At 57.5% G+C, this 19689-nt stretch overlaps 1 protein-coding gene across 4 annotated transcripts in view; it reads left to right on the top strand.

Annotated features, from left to right (window-relative positions):
* Positions 1 to 19689, top strand: part of FAM53B (family with sequence similarity 53 member B) — a 112433-nt gene that overhangs the window by 51672 nt on the left and 41072 nt on the right. For all 4 annotated transcript variants that reach the window (XM_061162863.1, XM_061162864.1, XM_061162866.1 and 1 more), the window contains exon 4: positions 5244 to 6022. In XM_061162863.1, the coding sequence (XP_061018846.1) occupies positions 5244 to 6022 (779 nt within the window). The remainder of the gene's footprint in view (positions 1 to 5243; positions 6023 to 19689) is intronic.

The following is a 19689-nucleotide window of genomic DNA, read 5'->3' as shown; positions in this document are numbered from 1 at the left end:
CCCTGGCCCCAGTGGGGTGGGGAGTTCATGGCACAGCCCAGGTCGGACCTGCTCGGCCAAGGGACAGTTGGTTCCCTGTGCCAGGGACAAGGGGTAAGCGAGACCAAGTGAACACCCATGGTGTGCCGTGTAGCGTTTATCTGCCCTGTATCACCCTTCCCTCCCTCCACCCCACACCAGCTGAGGTCTGCTGTGTGCCAAGCCCAGTGCTGGGCACGGGAATGTCAGGCCAGGACCGCCCTCTGGAACTTGTAGCTCAGCAGACGAAACAGACACGTAAACAGATAACTAAGGTTCAGTTGCCGCGAGACATGTGACTGAAAGTTTAGGCAAGGCGCTGCGGGTGCCCATAGGCTTGTGTGGGAAGGGGTGGACCTGCAGAGGAGGCAATGTTTGAGTTGGCTCTTCCATGGGGAGGAAGAGGCTGGTGGGAGGATACAGGCAGGAGAATAACATCCTGGGTCTCCTCCCTCCTTGGAGGAGGAGCTGCAGATCCACAGTGGTCACGTGGCACCCACATTTCACCAGTGGACTGAGCTGAGAACTGACTCTGTGAATCGTCCCTAAGAGACATTTTATGTGTTAAGTTCCTATAGAGGCTTACTCTTTAAAACAGGAGTAGTTCCTGTGGCGGGGCTAGGAACGTGTTCGAATTAGCCACCCAACGCCAGTTCCCACTGGGGATTTGAGAGTTAAATTCAAAACAGATCATATGGGGGACTTCCCTGGTGGTCCAGTGGTTAGGAATCTGCCTTCCAAAGCAGGGGACACGGGTTCGATGCCTGGTCAGGGAACTACGATCCCACCTGCCGCGGGGCAGCTGAGCCCCATGCCCCACGATTGCTGAGTCTGCACACCTCAGTGAGGACCCAGCACAGCCAAAGACAAATAACAAAACAGCGACAACCGCAGAAACCGTGTGCGTGCCCCTCTGCACGTAGATGTTAGCTGCGCTCATTCCTGCCATCGCTCTGTTCAGTTCAGTCCAGTTCAGTCGCTCAGTCCTGTCCGGCTCTTTGCGACCCCATGAACCGCAGCACGCCAGGCCTCCCTGTCCATCACCAACTCCCGGAGTCCACCCAAACCCATGTCCATTGAGTCAGTGATGCCGTCCAACCATCTCATCCTCTGTCGTCCCCTTCTCCTCCTGCCCTCAATCTTTCCCAGCATCAGGGTCTTTTCAAATGAGTCAGCTCTTCGCATCAGGTGGCCAAAATATTGGAGTTTCAGCTTCAACATCAGTCCTTCCAATGAACACCCAGGACAGATCTTTAAGCTGTAGTTTTATGGGCTCTTCAGGGCTGTGGACATGAAACTAGGAGGAGTGGACCTCAAGGGCTGTTTCAGGGATTTTCAAGGAATGCCTTGGTCTCCCTGATTCCTGTCTGACTTGTGCTGTGACGGGAGGTTTGGCGCCTGCAGCGCCTCACCCAGGGCCTCCTGGGGAGAACACACGCAGATGGAGCCTGGACGCCAAGCTGGGGTGTTTGCCACGGGAAGCCGCTGCAGGGGATGGATCGTGAACACGTGTGAGCCTCAGAAAGTTCTCTGGAGAGAGAGAGAGAGGAGATGGGACTGGACTAGGGAGGCCCGAGGCGTCCAGTCAGGAAGCAGCGAGATCACAGGTGGTCACCACAGAGCAAAGGGCCCACAGGTGGTCACCACAGAGCAAAGGGCCCCGATGAGCGAGAGAGACAGACTGTCCATGCCTAGCTGGCTCCTCTACCTTCCCCTTCTCTCATGGTTTCCCAGAGATGGGAAAATTTCAGGCTGGTGAAGTAAAAGGGGAGCAGAACGTGGTGTCTTCTGAGGACAGAATCCCTCTCCTTGACTTCCTGGGTCTCCCAGGGCCTGTGTGAGAGACCGTCTCTTATGGGCTCCTGGCTCCTCAAGCTGAGGCCGTGGTGGCGCCATCTTGGAGTCTTCACCGCCCTTGGTCGGCTCCTCGGTTCCCTCTTAGCCGGCCACTGGCCTGCCTGGCACCTCGCTGCCTTGGCCCGAAAGAGAAGTCCGTGGCAAGCATTGTTCGGCGAGGACTTCCTGAAAGACTGAAGGAATGAACCCAAAGGAGAATGGGGGTCCTAGGCCCCGGCCCTCCACATATTTATCCTTACAGAAAATGTAGAAACTCCAAGAAACGAAAAGGAGAAAAATCAACCAGCTCTCTGCCAATTGACTGTGAACATGTTGGCATATTTTCCTTTTTATCTTCCCATGTAACGTATGTGTTTTACTAAAGAGGAGTCACTCTATCTCTATGGTTTTATGTCCTCTTTCTTTATGTTTAGTATTACATCGTTAACATTTCCCCACATCATTAATATTCTTTGAAGCCGCTTTTTTCACGTTCCATGTTATTCCTTGATGCTTTATTTAACCACTCCTCTCCCCCATTGGACCTTTTTAGTTGTGTTTATCATTTTGCTATCACTCATGTCATTTTACAGAGGAGGCAATGGCACCCCGCTCCAATACTCTTGCCTGGAAAATCCCATGGATGGAGGAGCCTGGTGGGCTGCAGTCCCTGGGGTCTCGAAAAGTCGGACACGACTGAGCGTCTTCACTTTCACTTTTCACTTTCATGCATTGGAGAAGGAAATGGCAGCCCACCCCAGTGTTCTTGCCTGGAGAATCCCAGGGACGGGGGAGCCTGGTGGGCTGCCGTCTATGGGGTCGCACAGAGTTGGACACGACTGAAGTGACTTAGCAGCAGCAGCAGCAGCATGTCATTTTGAAGAACATCATCATAGAAATTGCCACTCTTTTTTGGAGGAAAAGTTTTCTTCTTCTCAATCAGAGATGATCGTGACTCAGTCAATGTTAGTTTGTACTTTTTTTTAAAATTTTACTATTAGTTTACTGAACTTTCAACTGTTGGTAAATGTCAAATTGAACTTTTTTTAAAAGAATGGTGACTACTTGAGGAATAGTGTATAATGAAGACCTATTTTGAACAATGCATGCATGCTAAGTTGCTTCAGTTGTGTCCGACTCTTTGCGACCCTGTGGGCTACAGCCCTCCAGACTCCTTTGTCCAAGGAATTCTCTTGGGTTGCCATTTCCTTCTCCAGGGGATCTTTCTGACCCAGGGATGGAACCTATTTCTCTTTATGTCTCCTGCATTGTCATGCGGGTTCTTTACCACTAGTACCACCTGGGAAGCCCATTTGGAACAAAGTAAATGCTATTTGCAAAAAGGTAAATTTTGGTAATGCTCTGTCAACTTGGTTTAAAGTAACATGTATTGAGACTGGCTATGCACCAGGGTCCAGGCAGGTTTCAGAGGTGAGATGATTGGATAGTTCACATCGGTCCTGCTTTGTTCCCGGTTGGCCTGACTAGGCAGGTCTCTCTCCTGCGTCTCTAACTTCTAAGGACCGTGGCCCCTCCTACACATAGGAATAGCCTCTGGACAACTTCTGCATGTCCCCTGCCCTGGGTCCCAGCCCCTCAGGCTCTGAGTCCCGTGGCTGCATAAGGGGCCCTCAAGGAGAGAGCACACACTGAGCCCCTTTGGCTTTTCCCCTGGCTCGTGACGCTCCCCCAACAAGCAGCTGCTGGCTGTGACATCCAGCATGGGCTCAGTCCCTGCCTCGGTGCGCCTCTCGGGCCCTTTGAGGAGACGGTCCTCCAGTCCTCGCTGCACTCCTGTAGGTGATGTCAGTTTCCTGAGCGGTGGCTGATCTTGCACGACTGGTAGACTCCTTGAGGGCAGGGCCGAGGTGGGATTCCTTGCGGGCGCCTCAGTGCCACTGTGCGGTGAAGAGGGCAGAGGGCTTTGGGTCGGGCCAGCCTGAGTGTGCATCTCTTCACCTGTTAGCTGTGGCTTCGGGGCCACTTACCCCACCTCCCCAAGCCTGGGTCCCCCCATCTGGGCAGCGATGGTGGCCATGCAGGGCACTGTGCAGGTTACACCCACCACCCACAGGGTTTGCACAGTAAGTTGATTGCAGTGCTGAGAATCGGCGTGCGTGAAATACCTGCTGACTGTCATTTCAGGTTTTACTTCTTCTACCAATTGACTAACTCAAACCGTACTTTTCTCTGTGTTCACGTTTGCAGAGTTTATAAAGATGTGGAGATTAGAGAAAAACAAAAACATGTTAACACGTTGATTCCCAGCAGCACAGCATATTTCTTAACTCTGCTTTTGTATTGTTAGCTTGAATACGAGAACTATGTCAGATTTGTCTTTGACCTCCTCAAATTCTCAGCACAGGGCCTGATTCCATAGTTCCTAGCAGGGTTGGCTTGTTTGTCCGTGCGTTCAAGGAGAGACCCAACATGTAGGTTTAAATTGTACGCTTAGGTCTCTCTGCACCCCAAAACTTGCTTCTATGGGCTTTAGCAGCCTTGTTCTGGATTTTAGCACGTGAACACAGGCAGAGTCCTCAGTGATTGGCAGCTGTTGTTGTGGTTGGCTGTGGGGCATTTTGGTGGAGGGGATGTAAATCAAGAAGTATCCTGTTTCTATTGTCTGCCTTAATTTTAAAGATGGAGCTCACGTCAACTAACCTGGCAGTACCCCCAGCCACCAGCCACTCTGGGGGTCCCAACAGCCTCACCTTTGGTCGTGGTCTTCCCCCAGGCCATCAAGTCCCAGCCCCAGAGCAGAGAACCCTGAGACGGGACGTAGCAGGCACCGTTATTCCTGCTCTGCTGCCGGCCAGGGCAGGGGCCGGGCAAGTTGGTTTCCCTTCTAGAGGATGAGAGGCCTTTGGGGTGAACAGTAGTGCTTCAGGCTGTCCTGGGAGCCTAGGGCTTCCCTGCTGGCTCAGCGGTAAAGAATCCGCCTGCAGTGCAGGAGCCGCAGGAGACGTGGGTTCGATCCCTGGGTCGGGAAGACCCCCTGGAGGAGGGCATGGCAATGCTCCTCCGTATCCTTGCCTGGAGAATCCCAGGGACAGAGGAGCCTGGCGGGCTACGAGTCCATGGGGCGGCAAAGAATCAGCCGCGACTGAAGTGACTTAGTGCGGGAGGAAGTGCAGTATGTTGGAAAGAAAAGCATGTCAGGAGTCCTGGGGCTGCCCCGCTTCTGACTCAGCACCTCGGGACTCACGTCCATCCTTCTGAGCCTCAGCTTCTCATCTGTAAAGCGAGGCCGGACTGGATGGCTTTTTTAAGGGCCTTTCTGTCTAACCTCCTGTTTAAAATGGGTTCTCGGTGAGGCGAGAGGACCGGTGCGAAGGCCCTTCTCAAAGCCCCGTTTTTCTCTTTTTTTTTTTTTGTCATTTCCGAACCAGAAAATGACAGATGGCGAGACCTGGACAGGAAGTGCCCCCTTCAGATCGACCAGCCGAGCGCCAGCATCTGGGAGTGCCTGCCGGACAAGTGCCAGGACAGCGCCCTGTGGCACCGGGAGGCGGCCACCACCTGCGCAGTCACCAACCTGATCAAGGACCTCAGCCTCAGCGACCACAACGGGCACCCGTCCGCGCCCCCCAGCAAGCGCCAGTGCCGGTCACTGTCCTTCTCGGACGAGATGGCCAGCTGCCGGACGTCGTGGAGGCCCCTGGGGTCCAAAGTCTGGACGCCGGTGGAGAAGAGGCGTTGCTACAGCGGGGGCAGCGTGCAGCGCTACTCCAACGGGTTCAGCACGATGCAGCGGAGCTCCAGCTTCAGCCTCCCGTCCCGCGCCAACGCGCTCTCCTCGCCCTACGACCCGGCGGGCCTTCACCCGCGGCCTGGCGGCCCGCCCGGCCCGGGGGCGCCATGCCCGGCCACCTGCGGACAGGCGGGCGACCTCTGGGGCCCCGCGGCGAGCCCCGTGGGTGGCGGCCGGCTGGACATGCAGCGCTCCCTGTCCTGCTCGCACGAGCAGTTCTCCTTTGCGGAGTACTGCCCGCCCTCAGCCAGCAGCACCCCAGCCTCGACGCCGGAGCCGGCCAGGCGCTCTGGGGGGCTGGCCCGCAGCCGCTCCCAGCCCTGCGTCCTTAATGACAAGAAGGTGGGCATCAAGCGGCGGCGCCCCGAGGAGGCGCAGGAGCAGAGGCCCTCCCTGGACCTTGCCAAGATGGCACAGGTAAGAGCTCCCCCCCACGCCCCCGCCCCGGGGAGGCGCTGCGGAAGCCAGCAGGGGCATCTGGGAGCCTCCCCAGCTCCCGGTCCAGCCCGGGCAAGGGCAGGGTGCCCGCGTCGAAGAGGGCCAGGAAGCGGGTTCATTCGCTCGTTCTTAAAATCTGATGCGATGAAAGATGAAATCAAACCTCCCTTTTAAAGCCATCTCCATTTCAAAGCAGAAACGCTCTCTTCCCAGCGCTGGCAGTGCAGGAGCAGAGAGCTGGGAGGAGGCAGGCGCAGCCGCGCTGGGGGTACCCTCCTGGCCCTTCGCAGGGGCCTCCCCCAGGAGCCCCCGTCCCCACAGCTGCCGTAGGAACTGCTCGCTCAGGCAGGGGTTCAGCGTCCCTCGGATCATGCTGATCCCGAGGTCAGGGCCGCGAGTGACGGTTTCAGAGGACGAGAGAACAGGGGAGGCACGCACTCTTGTGATCGAGCTGCCGAAAGCGTGCGTCCAGCCAGAAGCGGCGATCGTCCTCGCTGTCCCTGTAGGTGCGGCCTCTGGCCACGCGTCCTGTCGCTCGTGCGTCGTCCTCTGTGTCTCAGAGCCCTGGCCACCCTCGTGCTTGGTCTTCGGTGTTGGTTTGAGTGAGCTGAACTTGGAGTTAATACACCATCGTCAGAACAGTCTCCAAGCCTGAGAGCTGCCTGCATCAGTCCTCACTGGGGAGTCCTGAGGGTCAGAGTGTGATGGTGAGGTCCAGGAGCAGGGCTGGCCCCTCAAGGACAGATGCATACGGTGGGTTCTGTGTCCAGGGGGTGCTCAGAGCCACGGTCGGAGCCTCATCTTTTCTAGTCTTATTATGTGAGCATCAGCTGTGGCTGGGCTTGAGGGAATGGAGACCAGGTTGGCGGTGAGAGGCTGGCCTTGCTCGTGAGCATGTGGCCACGTCCAGACAGGCAGGCTTGACGTGTCCACCCCTTTCCAGGCGGGCCTCACTGCCTTCCTTCAGTGGCCAGCACTGCCTTTTCGCCAGGACTCCTTTCAGCTGAGAATGAAAAATACAGCTTCTGCTGATGGCGTTTCCTCCTCTCTCCCTTAGTCCTCCGTCCCAACCTACAGATCCCCACTCCCCCAAAAAAGAAGAGAGGCAGGTCCAGAGACCCCACCTGGCCCCGGGTCCAGTCTTTCTGGCCACCTTTGTCTGAGAGCCCAGGCCCTGGCTCTGGATCAGCGGATAGTACCCCCCTTTCTCTGTGCCCATGGGGATCGCTTGGGGAAGACCCGAGGGGAGGACCCGGAGGGACCCCCGCCCCAGCCCTCCCATCACCACTTTCCTTTCCTCCCTATCGCCGCTCCAGGTGTGTCTGAGCTGGTCAGCGGTCTAACACGTTCATTCAGGTTGGACAGGCAAGTGGAATTTTCCTTCCTGGAGAAACATAAATAGGTAAAAATGCTGGAAAGGTGACAGATTTGGGCAAAGAAAACTTCTGAAGAAAATCCAGAGCCACGAGTTCTGGGTGCGATAAAACAGCTTCAGTTAAATTTTTAATGCTGAGCTTATTTTATTAGCTAATAAGCTAGATAAGGTAATAAAAACAATATACACGTATTGTTATATTTTACTGGCCACAAGTTGGAATAACACCACAGGCATCGTTGGAGACATTTCCCGCCCTCACTTGGGTAGAAACCGTTTAAAAATACATTGCTCGGTGGGGCTGTGCCCAGATGTATAGATTGCTTCATTGGCTCCAGGCAGGCCTCCAAGATCCTGAGGAGGCTGCCCTCTGTCCTCCTGTCTTTCCCCAGCCAAGGCCTGGGGAGGGCAGAGTCCGGGGAAAGCAGAGAAGGGGCCCCTGGGAGGCACGTGGCCTAAGGGCTGTGGCCAGAGGCCTGGAGACGGCTGGGCCCGAGCCGCCTCCCACCAAGCCCCTGGACCCAGCCGGCCCTCTTCCCGTGGGGCGGCGCCTGCTGTGACCCCCCCACCAGATGATTCGTGGCCGTGGAAAATGGGCCTTGCTCCTCCGGGAGCCTCAAAAAGCCAGGCCCAGGGCCACCTCTGTGCATCTGAAGAGCCTTGGATGCAGTCTGGAGCATGTAGGACCCAGTGCCCTGTCCCCTGTGAGCGCGGGCCTTCCTGCCCACAGACCCTGTCCTCTGCGTGGGCTTCCCCGAACCAGTAGCCCCCGGGGAGCGAGCAGGTCTGTGCGGCGGTGGGGAGGGTGTCCTGGGCCACGGTCGTGTCCTGTGCCGTCGTTTCCTCCGCTGGACCTCAGACCCTCTTGTGGGTCTTTGGATCTTGGTTTGTATGTTCGTCTACCTGGTGGGAGGGATTCCAGGTGAGCACCGTCCTCCAGGAGCTCCTGTGTATGTGGGCTCTGGGCCCAGGAGCCTCAGCGACTCGGTCTACAGTTGCAAAGCGAACGCGCTTTGGTCGGAATCTCTGGGATGACGGGCAGCTCTGAGAAGCCGTGGCCCCCCCAGCGGCACTGACCGGGGATGGGACTTCCCCGGGGGTCTGTGTGTAAGCCCCCAGGGGCACCCTGGAGCCTCTCCAGACTGCTGGTGGAAAAAGGACCAGGGAGAGACCCCGAGAGAGGCAGGCGGGTGGAGAGACCAAACGCTCTGAGGTCCGGGGCTGCCTTGTGCCCACGGGGAGCCAGGGAGCTGTTGGGTGGGCCCCGCTCCGAGGGGCAGGCTCTCAGCTGGAAGCCTAAGGCGTGAGGGTAGGTGTGATCTCGGGCCAGGACCCTCCCAGGGCCCCCTGGAAACAGGCCCTTCTGGAGCGCGATGTTCACCTTTAGGTCCTCACTTGGGGGGTGGCGGGGACATTGACAAATCAGACAGTCTCACAGATGGGGCAGGAGGCTGGCAGCCCCGGGAAAAGCGCTTCACATTTATGTGTAGCACATAAATACTGTGCTGAGCCCCACCATCAACGTAGGACTGCTGGGAGGAACAGGAAATCACATGTGTGCACATGTATATGTGTTGAGTAGATATGTCCGCGTATGTTTGTGTGTAGCTTATGCATGGAGGTCTGTGTATAAAGGTCTGTGTGTGTCTGATTATCTGTTGACACACGTGTGTGTCTCCGTCTACACGTCCATCACCTGTGCTCCAGCCCACCCGCCCCCCCCAGGGGGAGCTGACGGATGCTGACTACTGTCATGGGGGTCCCAGGGCTTGCTCTGGGCATCTCCAGGGGCAGAAACCGGCCCCGAGGGCGATGTTCTGCAGACTCCCCTCTTCATTCGTCCATCTCATTCCTTCTGTTTTCACCCCCACCTTCCGTCCTGGCCACTCCCTTCTTCTTGTCGGTTCCTCTTCTTGCCTCATCCTCGGCTTCTGGAAATGGGAAGGAGGCCTGGCCTGCAGCTGCGCTCTGCCTGCAGTGGCTCCGCGAGGGGGGCCAGGGGTCGTGAGCTGGGGGCGGAGTCCGAATCGCCACCTGCCCGAGGAGGCGGGTCGTCGCGAGCATCCTCGTCTCACGTCTGTCACCCATGGAACCAGGGTGGAGGGGACTGCGGGAGCCCGCCAGGCGCCCCTGCCCGCCCAGCCAGGGTCTGGGCACAGCCGTCCAGCTGAGCGGTGGGGGCCGGTGGGGGGTGCAGGGTGGTTAGCAATTGCTTTCAGACTGTCTTTGCTGCTTCTTTTTTTTAAAATTCTGAATATAATTTTTTTCACTTTTTATTTTGCACTGGAGTCTCGCCGATTAACAGTGTTGTGCTCGTCTCCTGCGCACGGCAAGGTGACTCAACCATGCATATCCGTGTGTCTCTGCTGCTTAAAACCTACATGTCCTGCTCTTGGGCAGGGGAGCCGGTCCCGAGTGAGGGAGGGTGACTTCAGGGAGCAGGCCCTGGGGGGGAGGATGACGCAAGGACCTGGCCCCGACAGGCCCTTGCTCCCTGGAAGTGCAATTGCAACTGCTCGGTCCACAGAGCGAGATGCTCAGAGGCGGCCCAAGGGTCAGTCCTGCCTTGTCCGAGCCAGGTCTGACCCTTTCCTTGACCTCCCTGAGCTGGTTTACTCCCACCCCTTCTGCCTGGTGTTTTATAAGAAGCCTCAGCCTCCCTTTTGCAAAATGGCAGCGTGTGCCAAGGAGGGCAGGGCCCAGCCTGAACACGTGAGTTGTTTATTAGCGGGACTTTCGCTGACATGATTCTCAGCTCCTGCTCTTTTTGAAACCTAGTTTGACTGCCCAGCATTGGTTGACTCCCAGCAAGCCCTGGGCTGCACGTGGCCACTCAGACCTGGATCAGGAACGTGAGTGTGCTTAGTCGCTTCCGTCGTGTCCGACTCTCTGCGACCCCACTGACCATGGCCTGCCAGGCTCCTCTGTCCATGGGATTCTCCAGGCAAGAATCCGGGAGCGGGGTTGCCATTTAAAAGCAACAGTTAAAGATGACCCGCTGAACGCCATGCCCTGGGTGGGTCTGCCGTGTTTTTTAAGTCCAAGCTGGTCATCTTGAAAGAGCAACAAATTTTATTTCTCACAGTGCCTCCGACAGAAGGGAGACGCTTGCGAGGAGGGGTCCGGGGGTTGGAACAGAGCTTTGATTGATCACAGCTGCCCACACACTGCGGCCCCGCACCTCCCAGCGCAGTCCTCTGAACAGGCAGCAACTGTTGTGTTAGCAGATGTTGGAGGGGCCTGTGAAAGCTGGCCAGGGGGCAGTTTGGGGTAAGAACGAAGCCTGAGTTGGAAGCTACGCTGAGAGCCGTGGCCCGCAGACGGGTCCAGAAGGGGCGGGTCGGCCAGGGCCGCATGGGCTCTGACAGGGGAGGGCTTGATGCGGGAGGTGGCCAGAAGGGTCATCTCAGAGGCGCGTCGATAGCTCGTGCCGCTCTGCTGACAGGGTCCCTGGGAGAGGCGGCTCCTGGCCAGCCCCCTGCCCGTCCTCTGTGTGCGGCGGGACCGCCTTCCCTGAGGGGTGGCCCTCACACCACCAGCCGCACTCCCTTCTTGCTCGGGCTGCCTGGCAACTGCAGGCCAGCTGTGCTTTCTCTTGGCAGGGTCCCTGGGCCCAGGCCTGGTTGCCCAGGCCTTTGTGGCCCTCTGTCCCCCTCTGCCAGGGGTGGCCACCTCCCTGGCTCCAGCTTCCTGCCACATTGCACCCTCAGCACCCTTCCTGACAGCCTAGGGAACCCTGCGGATGGCAGGCAGAGGGATTCAGAGGTGGGTTGCCCTCTGCAACGCAGAACGTGAACGGGTACGAAAATCTTAGGGGAGCAGTCATGGGAAGCCCTGGGATTCCAACTGAGATGAAATAAACGCTTAAATAAGAGTTAAGGCCTGGGAATTCCCTGGCAGTCTGGTGGTTAGGATTTGGTGCTTTCTCTGCTGTGGCCTAGGTTCAATCCCTGGCCAGGGAGCTAAGATCCTGCCAGCCGCATGGCATGGCCAATTTTTTTTTTTTTTAAGCCAAGCCAAAATGCACTGTGGATGCATAGGAATGGTTGCTTCTGATGAGGGAACAGGCTGGGCCTGAACAGAGGAAGAGGGTCCTTGAGACCTGGGCCGTCAGAGCCACGGATGCTCAGGGTGGCAGCCCCTTCTGTGCCCAGGATGGGCGTCGCCAGCCAGGCAGGCGGTCCCTCCGGTTGAACTCACAGGCCGTCTGGAATCTTCCCCCGCAGCGGTCTTCGCAGCCACTGCTAGTTGATACGCCACCTCTGCCCTTGTCCACCCCTCTCTTGAGAGTCAGGGAAGAGTTGATGAGCTGCCCAAGGCTGCGTGGCGCTCTGGAGGAGGCTGGGAAGGCCGGGTTCGGGGCTCTTCCCGTGCGGCGATGCACCCCCGGGTGCCCTTGCCAGGTGGCGCACGCTCACGGGACTCAGAGGGCATGGGGGTGAAGCGATGAGCTCTGGGGTCGGGGGGGCTTGGCTCCCCATTCCGCCCCTTGTTTGAGCTCTTGGTGCCCTTGGGCAGGTCACCTCCGTAAGCCTCCGTTTTGGTTTCTGGAAAGCGTGGGAATGACCGTTTCCCACGGGTGTGGACGGGACTCTGGTGGTGTGGGTCGAGCCAGGGCGATGCTGTAACAGCGGAGCCTCTCCCCACGGCCTACCTCCTGGCTGCAGCCATGAGCCGGGCTCGTCACCCCTGGCAAAGGGGTGCTGTGACCCCGCGGCCTGGAGCAGGGTGAGGCCAGGGCAGGCGACCAGTTTCAGCTCTCTCTAGTCCTTCTTTTCTCTCGGAAACACTGCAGTCCTTCTTTTCTCTCCGAAAAAACCCAAAAGGGGTTCTCAGAATTTGAGGAAACCCCCTGGATCCCTCCTCTGTCCCCAGGCACAGCCACCAGGTTGCATAAGCAATCTGCTTAAGGTCACTCGGATCAGGGCCGAGTGTTGACACAATGGCTTTGATCTCCCCGGGAAAAGAAAAATAGAAGGAGTTCAACTGGGGACATGCCAGGGAGGCAGCTTCTAATGCCACTTGGTGATTTTCCACGCTTTAATCAAGAGCCTCGCCGAGCCGAAGGGTGTTTGAGGCGACAAAGCTCTGGGGGGTTCTCAGGAGTTGGGGGGGCCCCCTGCTGCATAAGCCAGGGGCTCAGATGAGCCAGATGCGCTCGGGGTGCCCTCGACTCGCCAGGCCCTACTCTGGTGCCAGGCGCAGAGGCAGCCGCCCCGCCCTCAAGGAGGCCAGAGCCTGTGGGCAGGTAGAAAGCACGTCCAAGGACATCTCCCCATCCCGCTCCACGAGAAACGTCTGGACAACGTCTCATACATAGTGCTGGGCGTTTCCCAGGCAACTCCTTACGCACGGCTGTTCTGCGTCCTTGCTCAGTGGCCCGAGTCCTGTGTCGGCAGCAGGGTGAACAACCAGGAGCCCAGCGTGGTGGTCAGCGCCCTGTCCAGGTTAACCGCGTGTGCGGGGCCGTCTCTGGGGGCATTTAAAGGGGCCAGGCTTCTTGCGTGTTCTCTCAGTGCCTTGGAATCATGTGAGCAGGACCATAAGCCATGAGGCAGTTCTTGAAGTGTGTGCACGGGGGATACTAGCGGAAGCGCATGTGCAAAGGTTGGAGTCAGGAAGGGGCGGGGAGGAGCCCAGAGCGGCTGGAGCAGGACCAGGCAGGCAGAGGACCTGAGCACAGGCGGCCTTCTTGGTAGGTCCTCTGAAGACGCTTGTCTGTTATTCTGAGTGCAGTGGGGGAGCCTTAGAGAGTTTTAAGCAGGGGAGTAACAGCCCCCCGCCCCCAAGCTCCTGGTGGCGAGGAGCAGTGTGGACTTAGGGGTGGGGGCCGGCTGTTGGCAGGCATGCCAGCATGGACCAGCGTGGACACACTCAGCCTTGTTAGGGGCTCAAGCATCCTGGAGGTGCGGCCAACAGGCCCAGCCAGGGGATTGATCTTGCATTAGTGTCCAAGTCACCGTGATCACACACCTCACCCACTGGGCCGAGCATCCATCACCCTAATCCCCAAAGATGACGTTCCTTAAGCTGCTGTGTTCAGAGTTGGCTGGCGGTAAGGCCCTCGTGTTGTCTCGCCTGGAGCCCTCACTTTGCCCGTATTTCTCCATGATCTTCCCTCAGTAGCAGTGACGTGTAGCTGATCCCCGTGATTCACTTTGTTTCCACACGTGTCCTTGGAGCCATCCTGCCCCAGACCCTTTATGCATCAGTGCTTTGCCGGCCCGGGCTCCCTCTGCCATCCCCAGAAGCTCGGTTCCTACCCTTCCAGTCACCTCTGCCCCCAGCCTCCAACTCCTTTGCTGAAGCGTCCCTGCTCTTGTTCACTTGAACCTGGGTCTTCTCTCCTGGCCTCGGCTGGGAGACTCAGGGCCACAGGAGGCTGTGCCCGCAGCCCTGCAGGCTCATCCCACTGGGTTGCATCACAGGGGTGCCACGTTGTGTCTGTTTACGTTGGCCAGAGCAGCATCTCCGGAAAATGAGAACCTACTAATACAGCCCAGGGACCCCCGCCCAGCCTGGAAGGATGCAGGGGAAGGGGCCGCTTGACAGAAACCCAGAAGCATTTCAGCATTCCCACCCCATTCCTGCCTCCTCATCGGGGATGTTGGGGTCATGCCTCCCGGGAAGGCGCTCCACGCCCTTGGGGAGCCTGTGGGTCAGCCCCTGGGAGAGCCAGAGACCAGTAAGCATGGAGCCATGTCCCTGAGACGGACGTGATTAATTACAAGCCGATGTGCCTGCTGCCTGCCCTTGCCTTTATCCTGTACAGGCTGCTGGCTTACATGCGGACTCGGGTCGGGTGAAGTTAGGCCCTTTGGTAACACAGTCCTCGATTGTCCTCGAGCGTGGCATCGACCTAGACTCCCTCTAACATTTTTGCAGAATCAACTCTCCTGAATTCCTGCCCTCTTCTTGCAGCCTCAGGCCCCCGTCGAGAACTTCAGAAAGCAAATGCCACGCAAGAGGGCCAGCCCTGCACTGTGTTCCCGAGCCGGCAGGAACTGGGTTTTGCCTGGACTCGGGAGTGGGTGTTAATTGCCTATTTATGGCGAGAAGATTAACAATGCCTCCTTTGAAAGTTAGGCATAGTAGAACTCTTGGATAATTCCTGCTGGGGAGGGAGAAGGGTGGCTTTTTTTTTTTTTTCCCCTGCCTTGGAAAACAAAAGGAATGGTTGGTTCCAAAATATAACGAGTCACCACGAGCTTCTTCTGTGAGCAGTAGCAGTGAGCTCACGTCGTCATATGTCACTGAAGGTCACCAGGCCCAGCCCCCTTTGCTGAAACAGTGCAGGGGCCTGTCCTACGTGTAATCTCCGTGGACTGGGTGGTGGCTCTGGCGGGGGTGGGGGGGCTGGGGAATGCTGCAGCTGTTTCCTTTCCAGAGCCCTTTGCCTGGGGAATATGCCAGGCTGCCTGGATTAGCTGGGACCCTCTGCAGGGGGTGGAAACCATCCCGTGGGTTAGAGAGTTCGGTGTGGACGACGGTTAGGCAGATTCCTGAAGATCAAGAAGGGGAGATGCTCCCACGGGTGAAGGCCACAGTGGGAGGGAGCTGCCCTTAAGAAGGGAGGGCTTGGCAGTGTGGGGTCCGCAGGCCCACCAGGGCTGAGGACAGGGTGGGCCGTGAAGTGGGTTCCGTGAATGTTGGAAAAGCTACAAACTGGGAGCAAGTGCTGTGCATGGACCAGACTGCTCCCGAGGGGTGAGGAGCAGAGGCGGCCGTAGGAAGCAGGCGAAGTGGTACTCCCTCCTCCAGCCAAGAGGGCTCCCCCAGCCCTCCCGTGGGCACAGCCTCTCGGGTGCAGGCACAGATGGAAGAGCCCCACCCCCAGGGCAGAGTGCAGAATGGGAGAGGGCCTGGAGCTGACCCTTGATGCGGGGGGCTGCTCTTCATCCTAGGGCCCGGCCGTGGGTGGGCTGTGCAGACCCGGGCAAGCCCTGTACCCTCGGTGCCATCCGGTGTCCTCAGCCAGGGGAGCACGGGGCCTGCCCCGTTCTCCTCTTCACTCCGCACCACCCTGTCTGCACTCAGAGATGCCTCCCTGGGAACTGCTGGGCGCCTGGCACTCAGGATAAAGTTCAGGGGCGTTTTCTGCAAGACACACACCATTGTCCCTTTCATAGCAGATACTGTCAAGAAAGGGGGTGGATAATACGCAAGCAGCTTAGCACCGACCTGGATGTGAGCTTGAGCAAACTCCAGGAGACAGTGGAGGACAGAGGAGCCTGGCGTGCCGCAGTCTGTGGTGTCACGAAGAGTTGGACACGGCCGAGCAACAACAATAATAAGCCAGCACACAGTAGGCAAGAAAATTTCCGATGGCGATGCGTGCTGCCAAGAAACTCGAGCAGGCCGGTGTGGTTTGGAACGCCAGGTGGGAGAGAAGAGGTGGAAGGGGCCGCCTCCGGTTGGAGGGATGGGGAGGCCCCCCCTCCTGAGGAGGTGACCAGATGAGGGGACACCTTCAGCCCCCACATTTTCGCCTACCAGCCTGGCTGAGGCCCTGGGGAGCGGGGTCCTCAGTCCTCATTGGACCGGCCTGCGTCCGTAGCAGGAATAGGAGGGAATTGGTCGTTCTGACCCTCCGCCACCGACCACCCCCCCATCCAGGGTGTGGACCCTTATCCACCCAGGAGGGTTCCTCTCCTTCCCCTTCAGGGAAGAAAATTGAGTGGGCTCCCTGCTCACCTGCTGAGTTGGGAGACCACTGAGATGCCCTGGTTACTCCTCGGCCCCCACGACCCATGGGCAAGACCTCTCCGAAGGGCCCCTGCCAGAGTGGGTCCTGCAGCCCTTGCCAGCCAGGGGCATGGGTGAGGCCGGGACGCAGGCTAGGCTTCAGGTTCCCTGCAGGTGAGGTGGGGGTGGTGACATCTGGCCCAGGGCCTCAGGACGTTCTCAGGAATCATGGCTGTTCCTTGTCTAATCCACTAGGCTCACACATGGATGGAGGAACCTCAATGTTCTAATGTCATCCCGTCTAAACAGACTCATCCTCCCAGCCCTTGGGCAGACAGGCTTTGCATTTCTTTCTTTCTTTTTTTACTTTTGCTCATACCATACAGGCAAAAGGGGTAAACTCTCCTGGAGTTTGCTCCAACTCACATCCGTCGAGTCTGTGTTAAGTTGCTTGCGTATTATCCACCCCCTTTCTCGACAGTAGCTGATACGAAAGTGACAATGGTGTGTGTGGGATCTTAGTTCCCAACCAGGGATCGAACCCTCATCCCCTGAGTTGGAAACGCAGAGTCTTAACCACTGGACCACCAGGAATGTCCCAGCTTTGCCTTTCTCGAGTTGTGAGTTTTCTGGCTGGAAAACCAGGACACCGAGGTTTCAGCACCAGGGCCTCCCTCGGAGGCTATTTCCGCTCTGCCCGAGGACTGCAGCACAGATGTCGTGACTCTTCCGCAGTATCGGGATCCAGATCCTTCCTCCGTGTGGGGCTGGAGCACACGGGAGATGGGCCTTCGGTCTGGCTCTGCCGTGCCCAGGGGAGGTCCATGAGGTCCTCTGACTGTCCATGATGTCCCACAGGTGGACACATCCCTAGTCTGAAAGCGTCCTCTTAGCGCCCGAAGCAGAGCCTTCGTTATGCGTTCCTGAGATTTGCTGGGGGATCTCTGAGCCCTTGGCCATTGCCACCCTCTCGTCCCCAGAGTGACTCATCTCCCAGGAGGGGCAGACGTGGCAGCCAGTCCTGCACTTGCCCCAGCCCCGGGCCTGGCCGGCCTGCCCTCTGACCCCCAGGCAGGCTGTCCTGGACTCAGGCCCCTGGCCACTCCTCTTCCGTCCCTCCTGGAGTCTCACCCTCTGACACAGTGGGCATCACCCCAATTCCTTGTCTGCCCCTTCCTCCTGTGGGCACCCCGGGAAGATCCCAAGACCAGGGCAGGGTCCTCGTGGGCCGCCTGGGTCTTCTCCTGTCACAGGTCTCCTGTGGAAGGTCGGGTCCTTGCTGGGACCCAGGTCTAGTCTCACGGACACTGGGTCCACCTCTGGGCCTGCACACCCTCCTGCAACCCCTTGGTAGTTGGGACCAGCTTTAAACAGGCCTAATCCACCTGGAGAAGTTCCATCTCACGTTAATCTGGAACAGTCTTGAACAATGCAAGTTTCTAAGAATTGATGGCAAATAGAAGCGGGGACAAGTATGGAGGCCAGGGAGCCAGCAACAGAGAAGACCCCTTTTTTGTTGGGTTTAGAACCAACCCCGGGCGGGCATGGCACAGTGCAGTGTGTTGGGGGCGAGTGTTTCAGCAGAGATAGGCTGATTATGCAGCATCAACTGTTTGGCGAGAGGAGGGACATGGCATCTGAAAACATGTGAGGTTGGTTGTGTCACTCAGGAGAGACACCAGAACTTCAGCATGACGCATGTGGGGAGCCCATGAGCAAAGATTGTGCCCACATTTCCCCCCCACCACCTAGGCCAGGGGGCGGTGGAAGGGTGGGTTCTGGACCTGGCGGGGCATGTTGGGGTAACCCTTGCCAGCTGGGGGGCCCAGGGCACGTCACAGTCTGTCTCTGGGCCTCCATGACCTCTGCTGTGCGCTGTAGGCTTTGAAATTGTGGGGACGCCTGGAGCTGGCTGGGTGCACAGACACCCTCCAGAGGTGCTGGCCCTGGATCAGTGCGGTCACCCCTGTCATCACTGTTATTTCTTTGACTTGTTACTGCTTGTGACCTTGAAGTCGTCACCATTAGCTTGATGGGCAGCCCAGAGAAGGAAGCAGCAGGCCGCCAGGAGGCTGGAGCGGAGGGCGGGGAGGGCAGGGCGGGTGCTTGTGGGTTACCTGCTGACTCTGGGCAGGTGAGGTGGGAGCAGGTTTGCAGGAGAAACTCACCCATCGAATGTTCTCCTCAAGACAGCCCCGTGAGGTCGACACATCTTATCCATTTTAGAGGCTGTAACTGACTCTCAGCTCCGTGCAGTGGAAACAGAATATGAGCTGCAGAGATTATTTTAAATTTTCAGGTTATTGTTCAGTCACTAAGCTGTGTCTGACCCTGCCCCATGAACTGCAGCACACCAGGCTTCCCTGTCCTTCACCATCTCCTTGGAGTTTGCTCAAGCTCATGTCCATTGAGTCGGTGATACCATCCAACCATCTCGTCCTCTGTCATCCCCTTCTCCTGCCTTCAATCTTTCCCCACATCAGGGTCTTTTCTAGCGAGTCAGCTGTTTGCATCGGGTGGCCAAAGTATTGGAGCTTCAGCTTCAGCATCAGTCCTTCCAATGAACATTCAGGACTGATTTCCGTTAGGATGGACTGATTGGATCTCCTTGCAGTCCAAGGGACTCTCAAGAGTCTTCTCCAACACCACAGTTCAAAAGCATCAATTCTTTGGCACTCAACCTTCTTTATGGTCCAAGTCTCAACTTGCTAGTATCCACAGTTAAAAAGAAAAAAAGAACAGGTAAAATTAATAAAATCTTTTATTTAACTCAGTGTATCCAAAACAGTGTCATTTCAACATGCAGTCAGTGGAAATCAGTCATTAGTAGAGATGTGTGCTCATTTTCTGTATACTAAGTTTCCAAGATTAGGACATGTGTTACATTTACTACACGTCTTGGCTTGACTGGCCACACGTCCAATGCTCGGTGGCCACAGGTGACTGGTGGTTCCTGTAGTAGACAGGGCATTTGGAAGGGGCCCACCTGACCCCCCAGCACTCAGGCCGTGGGGTACAAGGGCAGGTGTGGACCGGCCCAGGGGCAGAGTGTGGTTCCTAAGCAGTCCTGTCCCTGGAGCTTGGCAGTCTCCTGACCACATTCTTCCTAGGAAATTATATTTGTGGTTCTAGTTTGCACCCCCCCTGCCAGGAAGGACCTGTAGGAAGGTGGGGCCTGTAGCTTCAGCAGCCTGGGAACTTCAGAGAGGGTCCCGCCCACCATGGGAACCTCCTGGGCCCTCAGGCTCCAACCCTGTGAGCTGATTCCAGTCAGCATGCATTGAGTGGGTGCCAGTTCTGTACAAGTGCCCGGAGCTGGGGCTCAGGGGAGACCAGCGTGCATAAGGCCCCGGCCTTGCCTTTAAGGGGCCTGCAGGCTACAGAAGGGTCAGGTGGGAGCAACTGTGTCTAGGCAGCCACCTGCAAGCTGGTGAGGTAGTCGTATCCTCGGGGGGGTTGGATTCAAGTTCTGGACTCATCTCTTCATTCAGCCACCGCTGACCAAGCTCCTGCTGTGTGTTGGGCCCCTGAAGACTCTAGGACTGCAGTAGGAGAAAGGGACCCTCTGCCCCAGCCTTCTGGAAGT

The sequence above is a fragment of the Dama dama genome, chromosome 15 (assembly GCF_033118175.1).
Source record: "Dama dama isolate Ldn47 chromosome 15, ASM3311817v1, whole genome shotgun sequence".
Lineage (NCBI taxonomy): Eukaryota > Metazoa > Chordata > Mammalia > Artiodactyla > Cervidae > Dama > Dama dama.
The sequence above is the reverse complement of the archived record's forward strand: the minus strand, read 5'-3'. Positions and strand labels throughout refer to the sequence as shown.